The sequence below is a fragment of the Triticum dicoccoides genome, chromosome 7A (assembly GCF_002162155.2).
Source record: "Triticum dicoccoides isolate Atlit2015 ecotype Zavitan chromosome 7A, WEW_v2.0, whole genome shotgun sequence".
NCBI lineage: Eukaryota > Viridiplantae > Streptophyta > Magnoliopsida > Poales > Poaceae > Triticum > Triticum dicoccoides.
Genome location: NC_041392.1, coordinates 548,371,170 through 548,388,471, shown reverse-complemented (window position 1 = coordinate 548,388,471; position 17,302 = coordinate 548,371,170). Strand labels below are relative to the sequence as shown.

Below are 17,302 nucleotides of genomic sequence, written 5' to 3'. Positions count from 1 at the left end.
TGCGGCGACTGGAGCTGCGCGGCACGGCAGTGGCCCGCGGCGGAGGGGAGCAGGCTCCCGGCTGTTGGCTCGCGCTGCTGCGGCTGCTGAAACATCCATGGAGTCGCCAACCCCCAAGTCGCCGTACGAGTGAGTTCCCGAGCCCCAACGTCACGCCTGAACCTCATGCCCCAACACCTTCTCTTATTGATTGAATTTTTTCCATAGATGTTAATTGAAATAGCCTTTTACCTGTGCTATTTTTACCTGAAACTTGTAGGTTGGAGCCAACGAATATTTTTAGCTTAGACCTAGTTCTTCAAGGGTTTCTATTGAAGGAAACTGAGCGGTAGGAAATCATATGTGAAAGGGAAAACAATTAGATGGAACGTAGACTCGGAGGATTTCACAATTGATGTGCTAATGGATGGCTTAGGTGCTGAGCTGAGAGTTGGCAGGAATGAGAGTGTTACTGTGTGGTATTTTGACATGATAATGGCGCAAGATGTTAGACTAACTCATAAGGATCAACTTCATGTGATGTTTGACATGTACAGAGCAGAGAAGAAGCTTACATTGGCTGTTGTTGTGCTTGATAACTCTGATTCTGAAACTCCTGTACCCGTCGTTGACAATGTTGTTCATGTGCCTGAAGCAACTATTTCTGACAATGATGTGCTGCTGATGGATACGCAAGATTGTCCTTTACCATCTCATGCAAACACATCATTAAAGCAATCTGCACAAGTAGAGCCATCTGCCCAGAATGTAGAAACTGACCCATTTGACATGGTTGAGGAGTACGTAGGGGTAGATGATGAGTACATGTATATTGTTGAGCCATTTGCCCTTGTCCCAACAGCATCTGTTGAGCAGGGCAGCAACATTCAGGAGAAAGAGGATGATGGCGCTGATGTATTTGTGCACCACGAGGAGGAAGAAGTGGTTGATATTGATCCTGCAAGCTATACTATGGTGCATGACATTGAGAACCCAGACATCAGGGTTGGGGCTCTCTTTCCTGACATTGTGACTTTCAGAAAAGCTATAAGGCAACGTGCTATTTTAGTTGGGTTTAAGTTGGCTAAAATCAAAACGGACAAAACTAGGTTCATTGCTGAGTGTGCACATGGGCCATATCCATGGCGCATACATGCATCCACATTGCAAGATGGTAGAACAGTCATGGTATGGGTTGTCTAATGCTATTATTTATCTTATGTAGTTATTTTTTGTTGCATCTCATTTATGTAGTGCTTGTGATTTTTGCGGATAAAAACGCTTCCATTTGAGCACAACTGTCCCACTACAAAATTATCAATTTGCAAAATGGCTTCACAAGGATGGATTGCAGATAAGATTGGGGATTGGGTGAAGAAAAATCCTGGTGTTGGTGCAAAAGACGCCAAAGGGAAGTTGGAAGATGAGTTCAACATCAAGCTGAAATACAATAAGGCTTGGTACGGTATGAAGGTAGCCCTTGATCAAATCCATGGTAGTTATGAAGATTGTTTTCCATTACTTTTTAACTGGAAAGCTGAGATAGAACATAAATGCCCAGGGAGTATTGTAGAGATAGAGCTCCTAAAAAATGGAGATAAATACCATTTTAACAGAATGTTTGTTGCATTCAAGCCTTGCATCGATGGTTTCTTAGCTGGTTGTAGGCCTTATGTTGGTGTGGACTCAACAACACTTTATGGCAAGTTTAAGGGCCAGTTAGCATCAGCAACTGCTGTAGATGGGCACAACTGGCTATATTATGTAGCATTTGCTGTGTTTGATTCTGAAACCGGTGAAAACTGGAAATGGTTCATGAAACAATTGCATAGAGCTATAGGTTCCCCACCTGGTCTTGTTATTTCTAGTGATGCATGCAAAGGATTAGAGACTGCCATTGACCTTGTCTTTCCTAATTGTGAAAACCGAGAGTGCATGAGGCACTTGTATGCAAATTTTATGAAGAAATTCCATGGTAAAGTGTACACAGATAATCTTTATCCAGCTGCACGGTCTTTCTCACATCGAAAGTTTATGCATCATATGAAGAAAATTCAGGATGCAAATCCAGCGGCTATTGAATATCTAGATATTCATCACAATAGGTTGTGGTATAGATGTGGTTTTGGAGAGGCCAGTAAGGTTGATTATTTGACAAACAACATATCCGAGAGTTTCAACAAGCAAATAAAAGACTTCAAAGGGCTCAATGTCCTGAACCTTTTTGACAAAATTAGGGAGATCATCACAGAGAAGTTCTATATTAGAGGACAAGTAAGTAAGCAGCTAAAGGGTAGGATTCTTCCTCATGTCATTAAGCAGCTAAATGCTCTCAGCAAAACCATTGGTCGAAACAAGATTCTTTGGACCAGTGAACATGAGGTAGAAGTCACGTTGTTGGATCTCAAATTTGTCAAAAGACACATTGTCAACTTGAAAGATAGAACATGTACTTGTAGAGTTTGGCAAGTTTCAGGAAAGCCATGCATGCATGCACTGGCCTTCATTTGTAGCATCAATGGTGCTGAGATTCAAACATATGTGGATGATTACTATTCTGTGGATAAGTTCAAGGCAGCGTATGCTGGGAATATCCCTTCCATGACAGATAAGTCACAGTGGATCCAAGTGGATTTGGGTGTCAAGGTCCACCCTCCTTTGCAGCAAATAGTGGCTGGTAGGCCACGAGTTCAGAGAATTAGAGGATGGCTAGAGCCTGGAAGGAAAATAGTCAAGTGTAAGAGGTGTGGTGAACCTGGGCACATGCAGAAGACATGCAAGGTTCCTAATCCTGAATATATGGCGGTAGATGATGATATACCTATAGAGGATCCATCTACACCTACAAACAAAAGGTAATGCAACATCTGCTACAGCATAAGTATTTTCTAAATTTGTTTTCATGACTAATCTATCACAAAACTGATTTCTCTTGTTTGTACCACAGGAAGAAATGTGGTGAAACAACGGCTACAACAGATGGTGATGCAACAGATGATGAAGTCCTTATTAATCTTATAAGGTAAATTACTGCACTTGTCTTAATCTATGATTACTCAATCTAAAACACATGTTGTCAATGCAGGAAAAGGGCCAGAACAACTCCACAGAAGCCGAAGGCATCTGAAAAGGTCAATGCACCAGCCAAGAAGAAGACACCTGTGAAGATAGCTGCGGTAGAAGAGAAGACCAAGAAAAGGACTCCTGTGAAGAAAGCTACAACACAACAGAAAACCAAAAAGAAGACCCCGTGAAGAAAGTTGCATCACAAGAGAAAGCCAAGAAGAAGACATCTAAAGGGAAGAAAGTCAAGAAGAATGTTCCATTTGCGCCGGTTATACCTCCACCTCCACCTCCACCTCCAGAAGGGCAGCCTACAAATGGTGCAAAAAGAAGCCTTCTTTATTGGCTTGGTGGCTAGCGGCTGCCGAAATTAAGTCGTGCTTGTGAACCTGTTTATGTGAACCTATTTACTCTACTAAATCGTGCTTGTGAACCTATTTACTCAATTAAATCTTGCTTGTGAACCTGTTTATGAATCGATATGAATTGTGCTTGTTAATTTGTATTAAACCGAGCAGAAATGCTGTTGAAGTTTCTGGCCAGATTATTTGCATGTCAGTTTAAGGACCCATATGTGCACAGAAATGGCTCAGATTTGAACAGTAGGCTCATAATATTGTTCATGATTTTCTGTATTTTTTTTAGATTTTTCTGAGAAGTTCAATTTTTTTGCCAAAATTTGAATTATTTGAACTTTTTGGCGCCGGGAAGTCCCAAACGTGCTGATGAAATTTGGAAACAGGGGTAGTATGGTAAATACGTCAGTACAAACCAGAATACATGTATTATTTGAACCGTTATTGGTTTAAGTTGAGAAAATGGCATAGATAGATGTACGGGGAAGTTGTAGTGGCATATTTCCAACTTGAGCTTTTGTAATGGCATATTTCCAACTTACGAAAATTGTAGTGGCATAGATCCAATTAACCCTTTATTCAGAGGCGCCAAAATGGCAAATAAACGGGTCCCAGTTAGGCGGAATTTCATAGGAATTCAGATAAGATTTTTATAGGATTTTTTCTTTTAGAGCCTTTTGGTTCATAGGAATGGATTCCTATTCCTACATAGGATTGGTTCCTATCCTCCACATTTCATAGAACAATAAAATGACATCTTGTTTCCTATTCCTACTCATAAGATTTGAGATACATGTCATCTCATTTCCTACAAGATTCCTATTTCTATGATAATCCTATCCTATGAACCAAAAGAGGCCCTAGTGATAGTTTGAAGGGAAGCCAATGAGGCTGCTCATTGCTGTGCAAAGAAGGGTTTAGTTTCTCCCTCGACTGTAACCACTTTTGATGTATGCCCTGAGTTTCTGATTGCTGTTATGCAGTCTGATGTAAACCGTCTTATTATTAAATAAATTGTCGAGAGGACGGTCCTAAAAAAATAGTGATAGTTCATTTCCCAAAAGAAAAAAAAACAAATTATTGTACTATTAGACCGTAGTGCGTTTAAACGGGATCCAGTTTACATCCCTAGATGTAGTTGGGAAGTTAGGTGAAAAAGGATAAAACTAGCCCTTTGACCAAAGTTCGGCACAAAATAAACTTGTTTTTAAAATATTTCACAAAATGGTCCTTCCTACATGACACCCGTACCCGGGGCGCCATGCTAAACTGCACGACGCCTTGGTCAAGGGCGCTACGGGACCACGTTGACCGCCATGTCGCCTACCTGCGGGCCTAGTTGATGGCGCATAACGCCCCGCCCAGGGGCGCTATGGTTAATAGTTGTGGATAAGCCGTCACCCCTCCCTTTCTTTATGTTGTTCTGTTCTCGCCCCCCTCCCCCCCAGCCCTCACTCCCTCCTCTCAAATCCGCGACCTGAAGTGGTGGATCGAAGGGGGAAACGGTGGATCTTATTCCCCTTCCCATCCTCAAGGTATTCCTCTCCCTCTCCTCTAGTTTTATTGGTCAAAATCCTCGCATTTGACAAACCCTAGTTCGTGCTCTTTTTAGGGATTTATTGGGTTAATATGATGTATGGACGGGGATATGCGAGGTACTTGATGGTGTATGGATAGGGGTATGTTAGTATTTTGTATGGTGAGGAAATTTGTAGGTATGACTAGGGATTTTGTTTATGGCATGGCTGGGGATATGATAGGATTAGTATGTTTAGTGATTTTTAGGTATGAACTAGGACTTATATTTGTTAGATAGACACTTTATTCATGAATGCTTACACATGTATGTGCCAATTTGGTGTAAAAATAATTGTTGTATGTATATGAACATTTGCACATGTATGTATGTATGTTCTTGCATATGTTTGCAAATGACAACAGGGCTTATGATATACATTTCTAATTTTGCATGATGGCTTCTCTTATCCATCCATCATACAACCAATTGCACCGTGGGTGGTTCATGGCAGATGAAGGAAGGGTTTTTGATCAGCTTCACCTGAGGTCCGACTCGGTTCATGACAAGATGCAGTATGATGAGCGATACACGGAGTATATCTGGAAGACTGGGCGTCTCCCTTTCATTTCACTTGTGTCGCATTCGATCTCGAAGATGAACCCTTGTGCGATCACGACACTCGTTGACCGATGGTGCCCTAAGACACATACTTTCTACTTCTTTGCTGGGGAGATGACGGTCACTTTGCACGATGGTTCTCTGATCACTGGACTTCCCATCAAAGGAGAGCCTATTTGTTTTAGCACAGATTCTGATGGATAGTGTGAGATTATGGTTGGACTCATAGGGAGGGAGCCGGGGGTGCAAGGGAAGTTCGTCGGTGCAAGTTATCACTGGATTGCTAACAACATTGGGGTTTTCCCAGTTGATGCGGACGATGAGACAGTGCGGCAGTATACCAGGGCATACTTGTGGTATGTACTCAGCCGGACTCTTTTCTCTGACGGCACTGGCGTGAACGCTTCCTTTATGTGGCTTAAGCTGTTTGCTGGGTGGGACCATGGACTCGGTTGGGGTACGGTGGCGCTAGCTTATTTGTATTGTCAGGTAACTAGTTTTGCTTGCAATAGTGTGTTCAAAATGTAGAAATTTTCTTTGTATTGACATATTTGTTGTTTGTGTGTAGCTGGACGAGGCTTGCCGTAGGGGCGCGAATCCAAAAAACGCCACAGAGTCAAAGGAAGCCAATATCGGTGATCTGATGCTTCTCTTATGGATATGGAGTTGGGAGCACTTGCCAGATGGGCGGCCTGCGCTTGCGGGTTACGGGTTGTGGTATTATCATGATGACCCGGACTGTATGCCTACATGGACGTATAAGTGAGACAAGGTTGAAGGTTTTGTTGGCAATTCAAAGACCATGTGCTTGCACTACTGCAACGAGCTCGACATCATGACCCCGAAGCAGGTTACCTTAGTAGCTTGTTTCCTTTGTTGTGTCATCGGTTTTGTTTATTGTTAATCATACTAGCAATGTAGTGTATTGTTAATCTTTGTTTATAGGCGACTTGGCAACCGTACGGAACGACGGGCAATATTGGCACCGGAGCAAGTTATCTTACTTTCACACTAAACCCAAAGTGTCTACAGGAAGCACGCCCATGGAGGATGTATTGCCCATTGATTTGTTACTGTGATGTTGAGTTTCATCAGCCACAACGAGTTATGACACAGTTTATCTTATTTCAAGAGACTCCGCCGAAGTTCAAGGACACTTCGCTACATTTGCATAGGTAAGTGAGTAGCACTCCAAACGATTTTTTCATTGTTTTCAAGATAGTAACGAAAATGCATTTTTAAATGCTCTACAGTCTCAACAAGATGAAGCAGAAGATTATAAAGAAATGGGGTTGAGAGCATGACATGTATATCAAAAAGCCCGTGTCCACTTTCCTTTATCGGCAAGGTTCCTATTTAGGAAATCTTTGCCACGATTGTTTGCTTTGGCATACACTTTGTCTCACAATTTCTTAAAATGTCTAGTGGTGAATGCGAGACAACAATCATGGACAAGGTCAGATAATTCCTTGTCTCCACATGCTCGGTAAATGTTAGACACAAAATTCCTCATGCACCACCTATGATCGATGCACGCAAGGATGTCCTGGAATGTCAATCTCCACTGCATTGAGTATACCAGGGTGGTGGTCCGAGATGATGCAAACCTCTCTTTGACGTCCAATTACCTTGGTCCTCACTAGATTAACAAACCACTCCCGGCTGGAGTTGTTCTTCGCAGACACCAAAGCGAAAGCCAACGGAACCAATTTGTCACCACCATCATTAGCAACGGCGATCAACAATATGCCCTTGAACTGTCCGGTAAGAAATGTGCCATTCACGGACATAACCGGCCTACAATGCTTGAAGGCCCTAATGCATGGCTCAAAAGTCCAGAATGCACGTCCAAATATTCAGACGGTTGCATTGTTGTATGTCCTTGTTCTCACACCATCTGGCTCCACCACATATACATGCCCGGATTTTCTACCGCCATCGCTTTAAACACCATCGCGAGGCGGTTGTATGATTCTTCCCAACCACCATCCAATATGTCAAACGCGGCTTGCTTGGCCTTCCATATTCTCGTACTTCACCATGTACCCAAAGACATCCTTCACCATCTCTATCAATGCCCTAATGGGATATGTTGGGAGTATCTTTATGGACGGTGAAAATTGGTATGCACTGAATTTGGAGGTAATTGATGGTGATTATCCTTTACATTAGCATCATCAATATTCTTTCCACTACATCAGTGATGAAACACAGAATTTGTAATATGCCATTGTGGCCCGCCTTTGACATATCTTGCACGGATAACCCAAGGGCAATGATTCTTGTGTTCCTCACATTTAACCACATAACGCAATTTGGAGTTTGACTTGTCCACAAATAATGGTCGATGAAACTTAACCGCGTAGTCCTTCACCCATATTTGAAGTTCTACCAAGCTTTCAAAGATTGTTCCTTCACTAACACCATACACACTTGCCCGGTATCTCGCTTTGAAGTTAACCTTGGTGCAAGAATTTTACTTGTGCCACCATCAACAATCGCCTTATCGGCTAGGCTTAGATCATGAAACAATGATGTCTCGTGACCCTGGCCTATTACCTTCTTGAAAGCATTGGCTTCTTTAGCTGTCAAACCACCCTCATATATTTCTTCATCCGGGCCTTCGTCCTTCGAGTCCTTCGCATAGGACCTATTGTATGGAATGTCATGGTCCATGTCCTCTTCCATGCAATTTGCATCCACATCGCCAACATAATGTTCACGAAGATAAGCAATGAGATCCTTCATGGAATCCCATATTCTACTTCATCCCAGCTTACTAGGTTTAAACTACTTTACCCTGCTAAAATATATAGTCAAGTTGGATTTAGAGAACTTTGTCAAAACCCTAGCCCAAAGCACTGCCTTTGTTACAACCTAGTGTTGCCCCTACTCTAATTCTTGCCCGCCCACCTCTCAATACTCTACTAGTTTAATTAATTCTTGCTTTAGGTATGGGAAAAACCCTACCCTTCTACCTGATGTAAATATAACTATATTGTTTTCTTTTACTAATATAATGGTTGTAGAATCCTCTCCTACTGCCTTCAAGGTTCAAAAAATAAAATAAAATGTATATATATGTCAAATGTTTCTGTATCTATGAAATATCTATTGATATTCAGTGATTTGTGATGGACTGGAACTCTCATGGATCAAAAATTTGTGTTTTTAAATTAGTGTATGTGTACCATCCTGCTCCAATTCCTTGCAAATTATTCAATGTGGATCACATGTTCCTCCCATTTTCCTCTTTTCATGTGGTCCTTTTCATTAGTGTGATGTTCAAGAATAGATGGTCGTCAAACTTTCCATGCAGCACCATTAAGTTTCAACTAGGCTTCAATCATGACCAAGACGCATGGTAACACCATGTTGGCAAGATGTCATCGCAACTCATGTGGCACTTTGCCACACGGGAGCCGCATTCGATGTCACTGCAATTATGGGAGGTCTTGTATGAAAACTACCTTATGACACCCATCTCGCCCTTCCCGTGCTTCACATGCACAATCGGAGCGCTACTCACTATGTGTATGAGTGTTATTGATTTTGTTATCTGATGTGCAAAAGTGGATCCTAAGGGATAGATAAATTTACTTGCGTTGCATATGCTAGCATCCTTGAGTTGTTTTTGTGTTCGTCGAATTGTGAGTTTACCTAGAACTGGGATGCAGTGCCTCTTTCTCTTTTAGCTATACATTGTAGTTTGACCAGAAACTACTAATCATGCTCCTAAGTCACAACATGGTTGTTATATATTGCAGTTGGTATTAAATACTCAAGTGCGGACAATGAACTATCAATATGAGTTATTTCATAGATGTCAAGCATAATGTTGGCATATTTTTCAACTCTGTGCGTGCTATGTATGGCCTACATAACTCATAGGGATGCCTACGTAGTAATTTTAGGAAGTGCAATAGTACAAATAGGATTTCATCGAATTCATTTGAATCAATAAACCAGAGTATTCATAGTTCCAGAAAATAGTTGGAAATAATTGAACTACTCTTCGATTACTCGATGTATAAAGACAACACTTCAGAGAGTGCTACCGAGTTGCTTTCTCATAAATATGTTAAACTATCTTTTGTTTCAAATAGATAAGTATTGTTGGGGAGACAGAGGTTCATTGTGGACTTGCGGTGGTGTGCGGGGTGGTCGAGCCTTACATGCTTGATGTCGCTTACTATAAGATAGGAGTTGGAGGCATTAGAAAATGTACTGATAAAAGAACCTAGGCGGTTCATTGTCTTCTGCGCACAAATAGTAACTGTAAGTATGACTGTAACATTGTAAGCGAGCGTGATGCTTTGCATGCCGCGTATAATTTGATAAAACTCGATGGGACCTAGAAATGCCAGGTCAACAAACTCATTCAACTACATTAACCTGTTCGAGGCAATGAGCGTTAAGTGTAGGGATAGCAACCACAAGTTAGGTTGCCAAAAATGGTCGGCCTCTTGAATTGATCTAGCCTTGGTTTAGTATAGACATAACTTAATCTAGTAGAACTGTCCGGCTATGTCATGTCTGTGCGCAGTGACAGGCCCAATGGCCATGTATCCCTCCTTTTCACATTCATCACTTACCTCTTGGTGGCTAGGACTATGTAAACCTTTCCCCACTTTCTCTCTAGGGTTAGCAAAGCATATAAATATATCTTGAGGGAGCTTTACTTATTTTCATCTCCTCTTAGAGGATCAAGGCCTCCATTAGGAGAAGAACACCAAGGCCTCCATTTCTATTGGAGATTTGGGGAAGAGTGTCTCTCAAGACCACCACATCTCCTATAGATTGGGAAGAACCTACCCTAGTTATCTTTTACTTTGTTGTTGTTTGGATCTTGAGGTGTATCCTATTGTGCCTTGTGATTTGAGTACTTGTGTGTGGATCTTGTCCAATAGAGTAATTTTCTCTTGCGTTTTCCCCCAATTTCCTCCTCTGTTCTTTGGGTTCCATCTCAAATCCACCTTCAAATCATGAAGATCGAGACACCCTAGGGTTTTGCCCCACATCAAGATTTCTCCACGCGGATCACATCAGACGGCTGCTTTGCAGCCTCTCTCTCTCTAACGTTCGATTTGAATCAATACAGAGTCCCTCCTCTCTTTTAGGATGAAAACCTAGAATCTAGCCTCTAGTGGCTGGACCCGATGACAACAGTACTTGAGCATCGTTCCTTTCCTGAAGGTTTTGTTGTTGAAGAACCCCGTTGTTCCTGTGGGGACAAGAGATGGTTGGTGCAGGTATGATCGTTGTTGTAGTTTGATGATCAATTTAGGTTTTCTTTTTCTTTTTCCTCCTTGGGCATAGTTTGGTCTTTTATCACTTTGGTCCTTGTCGGCGTGTCTTTTTGTGTGTACCAACTGGTATTGTGCATCCTAATTATGCAGGTATTGGGTGTGTGCTCATTTTATTTGTATACTCTTGATACTTTATTTTGAGTCAATAAATTCACCCATTATGAAAAAAAAGTCTGACAGTAAACAGACAACAACACAACTACCCATATTTGGGGTGACTATGCTGAAGACAAATAATTATTTCCGATATTTCAAAGTACGAAACCAAAGCAGAAATCACATCCGTGGTAATCTGCGCAAAAATGACAAAATCAAAGCTATATTGAAAAACACTGTTTGATGAATAGTATGGTCACAATTGCATTTTCTTCACTAAGAATACCATGGGTGTCAATACATCATGAATCTTCGCACATGGATAGAATGATCGACTAAGTTTCATAGCTCGAAATTTCAGAATTTCTAAAATCCAGTATTTTTTTATGAATTTACTATTTACGAGAGTGCACATGAAACCATGTTCACCTTTGTATTTTCGGTCAAAGAGTGAGTGAGTGGCTAGTTAATGAAGTGGCCTCTTAGAACATTTTGTTCATCTTCCATTGATGCTCCCTCCGTTCGGGTTTGTAGCGCGTGTTTGGGTTCTCAAATTATCTAACAAAACATGTGTTATCTGCCGCTAAAAGAGTTTAATTGGATTGATATTCGAAAGAATTTTGCAAAACATATACTTTTGGTATTATATTACACACGTTTCGTTAGTCAAATTGAGGACCTGAAAATCCGTGCATGCCTTACTAATCCAGATGGATGGGAAACCATTTCTCAAGGTAACAAAACTTTACAAACAGCAGTTGGAGAATTTCTACAACGTTATTTTATCTAAGTAGGTGAATGAGGCAAAAATTCGTGTTTTGATCCTTTTTCCAAACTTAATCGAGATCTGACCCTGCCTTATAAAAATTTCAAAATCTGACCATTTTCTTACCACCAAGGTCCATACCGTCAAGGTCCCTGGCGGTAGGGTTGCACACCCTACCGTTTTTTTTCCTAAGTATGAAATACAATGCATGCTCGCACCTAGCGCCGGGTACCCTGGCGGTAGGATTGTACAGGATGCCGCCAGCCTGTGGTGGTAGAGATGTTTCTTACCATCAAGGTGCCTAGCGGCAGGCTGTTACACCTTACCGTCATGGACCCTGGCAGTAGCAAAAATGTCATATCCTGAAATTTTTACAAATTAGGTCAGATCTCGATTAAATTTCAGGAGAGGAAACATGAATTTTTGCTGGCGAGTGATCACCGAGAACTACAGAAGCGAACAATTCTGGCGTCAAGCAGTCACTTTAGAAGCCATATACGTAGTAATTTCTGAAGAACATGTTGAGAAGGAACGAATGATTCAGAAAATAATTCCCCCCAAAGGGGTTCAGTATGCTTCAGAAAGCACTTGCGTGCGCAGGCCCGAGAGCAGATCCACCCACCCACCAACGTCTCGAAATATTTGTGATTGGCAATGAATCAACGATCGTATTCCGGCAGGACGCCGGCCGCCGCGCCTGAGCTACTGTTCCGGCGACCGCGCCGCCCAACACTTTTCCCGCTCTCCATGAATAAATACTGCTACGCCTACTAGTCTTTGTACGACTGTACGTATACCAATCGTATCCGTATCCAGGCCGTATGTACTGATATACTACTACGAAAGTTGTGTGCCTTCGTGTGCCCTCTTTCTGCCTCCCTCCATTCCCCTCCAGATTATTCACAATTTCTGCATGCCATCTTCCTCCTCCCGTCCTCCCGCTTCTCATGTCGTCCTCGTCATGAGCGTGACGCCGGACAGGTCGCCGCCGAACTCCTCGAGCACGACGAGCAGGTTGCCGCTGGGCTTGAGCCAGGAGCGCGGCACGTGGTACCACCGCTGGGAGATGTCGCCGCAGTTGGTCTGGCACTTGGCCTCGCTGAAGGTGCCGGCGTAGCTGCAGGCGCCGCAGCTGCCGGAGGCCCTGTACGACCAGTACCGCCCGGCGTTGTTCCCGTTCACCCAGATCTGGCCCTTCCCCATGCTGCCCATGTCCAGCGCCACCGGCGCGCTGCCCGCCGGCGCCGCGAAGTAGGCCTGCAGACCAGCAGCCAAACCACGTTCAGTCGAACGGCAATGGAAGAGTAGTGGCGGTGAAATGTCGACAGTGGTGATTCGGCGCTGACCTTGTGCCATGTGAGCGGCTGCGCGCCGGTGGCGCTGCCCCACTCGACGGAGGAGCTGCCGCTGACGGAGTTGACGCCGAGCGACTCGCCCTTGAGGCCGATCTGGTACGTCCATTTCTGGTTGCTGAGGTCCCTCTTCCCCTGGTTGAGCCCCGACAGCGTCACCGGGCCGAGGACGCCCACGTTCCAGGCCTCGTAATGGGTCCCTTGGTTCTGCCGCCAGAGAGTTACCATGTCAGAAATGGCCTGAGGAGTGAGGACCGAGACAGTGCCGCAGGTGCCGCCATGGCCATGGCAGCCTGAATCTGAGATGAAAACTTACGGGGAGGCCCATGGCGGAGCTGAGGATGGAGATCTTGTTGCTGCCCTGCCACATCTTCACGGGCTTGCTGTACGTCAGCTTCGGGTTGTTGTAGCCGCCATAGGCAACGCCTGGGACACGGACAAAAGGATTCGATGTTCAGTTCATCAGTAAGTAGTCGATTTGATCGATAGCAGAGTGCACTTCGGAGGAAAAGATTCAGAGTTTCAGGCGGTACCGAAGGACTGGCCGTTGACGAACACCTGCACCGAGTGGCCGGCGGAGTTGATGGTGAGCTGCGGCCACTGCCCCGACTTGAGGAACTGCTCGCTCGAGTCGATGTTGACGCTGCGTCAGGGGAGAAACTCAGAGATCAGCGGAGGTCCATGAATGGTTCCATGGAGACAGTGAGACAGAGATGGCCGGCCCGTCACTCACTAGGTGGTGTACCACAGGTAGTCGGACTTGTCCCAGGTCATGCTGAGCTGCTCCACCAGGCCGTCCTTGGTGAAGGCGCTCGAGTCCAGCGCGTTGGTGTCCTCGCTGTACGACTGCCACGCCAAGCCCCCCGCCGGGTTCATCTTCGCCGGCGCCGACGGCTCCTTCACCTGCATCCACGACGGTCAGAGCAGGGTCGTCAGAGGCCAATGTTTGTCGTTCAGTTCAGGCCGTACCGTGGCGGTGTTGAAGACGGCGGTCTTGCAGTCCGGCAGGATGCTGATGGACCAGGCCGGCAGGTCGTACCGCCGGCCGTTGTACACGACCCTCGCGGCGGCGCTCGTGTGGTAGTTGGACAGGAACGCCGCGCAGGCTCCGGCGCTCGACTTGAACACGTACGCCTGCACAAGCACCAGCAATTTGATCACTTCACAAGGATTTTTCATTATTGGATCTGTTGTCACTTGAATTTGCCTAGGGATGGGACGGAACCTTCTCGTAGTTCCCGATGCGCTGCACGGTGGGATCGCCGGAGACGAGCGCCGGCTCGGCCTGCTTGATGGCCTTGTGCAGGTCCCTCAGGTGGCCCCATTTCGGCTGCCTGATCAGACCTGCGCACCATGCCAACCAAAAATGGTTTCTTCAGTAAGTTTGCAACTGTTTTTTGCACCCGGGAAAAGCAAGCCACAAACTGAAATTGCCGAATCATATTCGTCGCGCACCGTATTCGTCGATGGGCGCGTCGTAGTCGTAGCTCGTCGCGATGAACGGGCCACCGGCGGTCCGGTCGAAGTTTGTGCCCCCATGGTACTGAAAGACGAAAGACAGAGCAAATGTTAGGTGCCACTACAACTGAAAGGCGAAACATCCGGGCGACAACATGTGGTAGCCAGCCAGCCTCGGTGGCTCACCATGTAGTAGTTGACGAAGGAGCCGCCCTTCTGAACGAACCTCGCCACGGCGAACGCCATGTCCTCCACCGGCCGGTGCGGCACCGGGCCACCAAACGCCGTGAACCTTCAACAAAATCGATCGCGTCAACAATCAATGTCGTGACATGCTTGCAGATTGCAATTCCAGTGCAGTTCATGGAAACTTACCACCCAGTCCAGGCCTCGGTCCACATGGTGGGCTTGCCGTTGGAGTTGGGGCTGAAGTAGTCGCAGTAGAAGCCATTGCAGGTGTTTATCTGCATGCGGCCAACACGAATCCATTCATCATTCATTACCCGGGGAACACAAGCTGACAAATTTGTCAATTTTAAATCGAAAAGGAACGAATTATAGCTAGCATAGACCAGGAGTATATTTTGTGGTGGCAGCGCCAGGCTGCAAAGTTGGCAGCTCGATTCGGTGATGTGATGTGCTAACGGCAGAAGCATGTGCCCAGCGCGAGAAAGCGAGGTGGTTCAATCACTATCTGGCACCGCAATTTGCTCTTTCGGCAAATGGCAATGCGCCATGGCATTCGCAATGGCAGGAAGCAACGGGGAGATGAGAAGGAGACGGCAGGAAGCTTACGACGGGGTCGGGGGCGTCGTCCTGCTTGCACATGACCCAGGGCACGCCGGCGCCGGTGGCGACGGCCATGTTGGCGGCCCAGCTGGCGTAGGGCTTGGCGCCGGCGCCCATGGCCGACTCCATGGGCCCGTACTCGTTCTCCACCTGCGCGAGGATGATGGGCCCGCCCTGCCACTCGAACAGCCCCTCCGACTTCATCATCGACACGATCTTCTCCACGAACCTCTGCATCTCCGCCTGCAAGCGTCCATCCATGCGCGTCCATACTTCAGCTCAGCCCCGTCGTGAAATCAAACGCAAAATTACAAATCGCAGTTCAGCCATGAGCACTGTACCTTGAAGGGGCCGTTGTCCGTCCGGAAGCTGATGCCGGGCACGTACTTGAGCCACACAGGGAATCCACTGCAACGACGCCCAGAACGATCCAAATCACTCTACCAAGCAAGCAACAATAATCGACGCCGCCATGCATGGCATCGCATTGAGTTTGAGTTGGTCTTGGTCACATACCCGAAGTTCCACTCGGCGCAGACGTAGGGGCCGATGCGGAGGTGGACGAAGAGCCCCGCCTGCCCGGCGAGCTTGACGAAGCGGACGAGGTCGTAGCGGTCGGCGAAGTGGTACTGCCCGCGCGCCGGCTCGTGGCCGTTCCAGAAGACGTAGGTCTGGACCACGTCGAGGCCGCCGTCCTTGGCCTTCTGGATGAGGTCGGGCCACATCTCCGGGGTGCTGCGCGGGTAGTGGATGGACCCGGACATGAGGATGCGGCGCCGCCCGTTGATGACCACGGCCCTGTGGTCGTACGTCACCGCGGCATTGGCCACAACGGCGGCCGCGGCGACCAGGGCGAGGAGGAGCACGCCCGCGCCGCCGGAGCGCATGGTGGCGCCTGGCTCTGTTCTCTCCGCCTCGGGGGACTGACTGCTCGGACAGTGTGAACCAACTCCAACTGGTGGTTGGCTTCCTGGAGGGGCAATGGAGGGAGGGGAGCGGAGGGGAGGGGAGGCGTGGATGGCGCTGGGCTTATATGTGTGTGCCGATGACGGGGCCTATCTATCGGCTGGCCGGCTGGACGGACGGCGCCGGTGCCCGAGTGGGAACGTGTTCTTGATTTCTGGAATCTTTTTGGCTGGTTGAACTGCCCTCCTCTGATCTTTTCCCCTCCCTTTTGGATTACCGGATGCTGTTTACCACTGGAGGAGGAGGAGGAGGGAGGAGGGGGAGGGGCGGCGTCGACGGGATGGTGAAACTGTGAAGCGGAAAGCAGAGGAGGCGTTTTGTTTTAAAGTACGAACGCGTAACCTTTTTGATTGAAATATTAAAGGATTTGCAAAGGAATTTTGAAACATTAAAATCATTAGGAATTTTGTTCATGCATGGGTTGTTTGATTCGCAGGATTATAATACTCGGAACCTTTTTTTTTTCTTATGATTCATTTATACTAGTTTTCGTAGGAGAATTTCCATGCGCTCCGACCTCCTATGAAGGATCCTACGTTTTTCTTCAATCAAACACCTATACTAATCACATGGTATTGGTTCGAACCAATTTGTGCTTGAATAGTTAGAAGGACAGCGGTATCCCCAGCCCACTAGATTTTAAATCCTAGACTTGACATTGGTGCTCGCATTTTCCTAAATTTATTTCAGGCCTTCCGACGATGTGCATTTAGTGGGAAAAGACGCCCCCGTCGACAACAGAGGCGTCTGTGACGACTTCGTCAATCTCAAGATGATATGCAGGCTCAGTCTCTCGGACTTGCTCATAAGGATAGAGTGTGCATGTGTGCGTTCATAAGGATGAGTGTATGTGTGTGTATGAGCATATGCGTCAATACTATGCTTAAAAAAGCATATACTATTGATGATGGCATGTCATTTCATTCATGTGTTTTAGAAATCATATGAATCAAACATGCCCTAACCGTTAGATTGCAATCATTGTCCCCAGACCTTCTCCATGGTAATCACAATGGGAGAGCTTTGCAAAA

The 17,302-nt window shown here is 46.0% G+C and overlaps 2 protein-coding genes across 2 annotated transcripts; one reads left to right on the top strand and one right to left on the bottom strand.

Moving 5' to 3' along the window:
- The first annotated feature begins 1,581 nt into the window (after positions 1 to 1,581).
- On the top strand, positions 1,582 to 3,589 carry LOC119334579. Its single transcript, XM_037607119.1, has 3 exons — positions 1,582 to 2,834; positions 2,927 to 3,001; positions 3,065 to 3,589. Exons 1-3 carry the CDS (start codon positions 1,597 to 1,599, stop codon positions 3,231 to 3,233), a joined length of 1,482 nt encoding a protein of 493 aa, XP_037463016.1. The 5' UTR covers positions 1,582 to 1,596; the 3' UTR covers positions 3,234 to 3,589.
- Positions 3,590 to 12,177: 8,588 nt separating this feature from the next.
- Positions 12,178 to 16,526, bottom strand: LOC119329026 (beta-galactosidase 9-like). Its single transcript, XM_037602010.1, has 13 exons — positions 15,822 to 16,526; positions 15,647 to 15,713; positions 15,312 to 15,548; positions 14,892 to 14,980; positions 14,703 to 14,808; positions 14,514 to 14,601; positions 14,284 to 14,402; positions 14,028 to 14,192; positions 13,792 to 13,961; positions 13,592 to 13,701; positions 13,375 to 13,484; positions 13,053 to 13,265; positions 12,178 to 12,963 (listed from the first exon to the last, which is right to left on the bottom strand). Exons 1-13 carry the CDS (start codon positions 16,190 to 16,192, stop codon positions 12,652 to 12,654), a joined length of 2,157 nt encoding a protein of 718 aa, XP_037457907.1. The 5' UTR covers positions 16,193 to 16,526; the 3' UTR covers positions 12,178 to 12,651.
- Between the last annotated feature and the right edge of the window lie 776 nt (positions 16,527 to 17,302).

Bases quoted from the DNA above. Each gene is read 5' to 3' on its own strand.
- LOC119334579 (XM_037607119.1), top strand. From the start codon at position 1,597: ATGTTTGTTGCATTCAAGCCTTGCATCGATGGTTTCTTAGCTGGTTGT. The intron at 2,835-2,926 runs GTAATGCAACAT...TTTGTACCACAG, and splicing joins TCTACACCTACAAACAAAAG to GAAGAAATGTGGTGAAACAA. The intron at 3,002-3,064 runs GTAAATTACTGC...TTGTCAATGCAG, and splicing joins GTCCTTATTAATCTTATAAG to GAAAAGGGCCAGAACAACTC.
- LOC119329026 (XM_037602010.1), bottom strand. From the start codon at position 16,192: ATGCGCTCCGGCGGCGCGGGCGTGCTCCTCCTCGCCCTGGTCGCCGCG. The intron at 14,403-14,513 runs GTGCGCGACGAA...CATGGTGCGCAG, and splicing joins CGCGCCCATCGACGAATACG to GTCTGATCAGGCAGCCGAAA. The intron at 13,485-13,591 runs GTACCGCCTGAA...TCCGTGTCCCAG, and splicing joins CGTCAACGGCCAGTCCTTCG to GCGTTGCCTATGGCGGCTAC.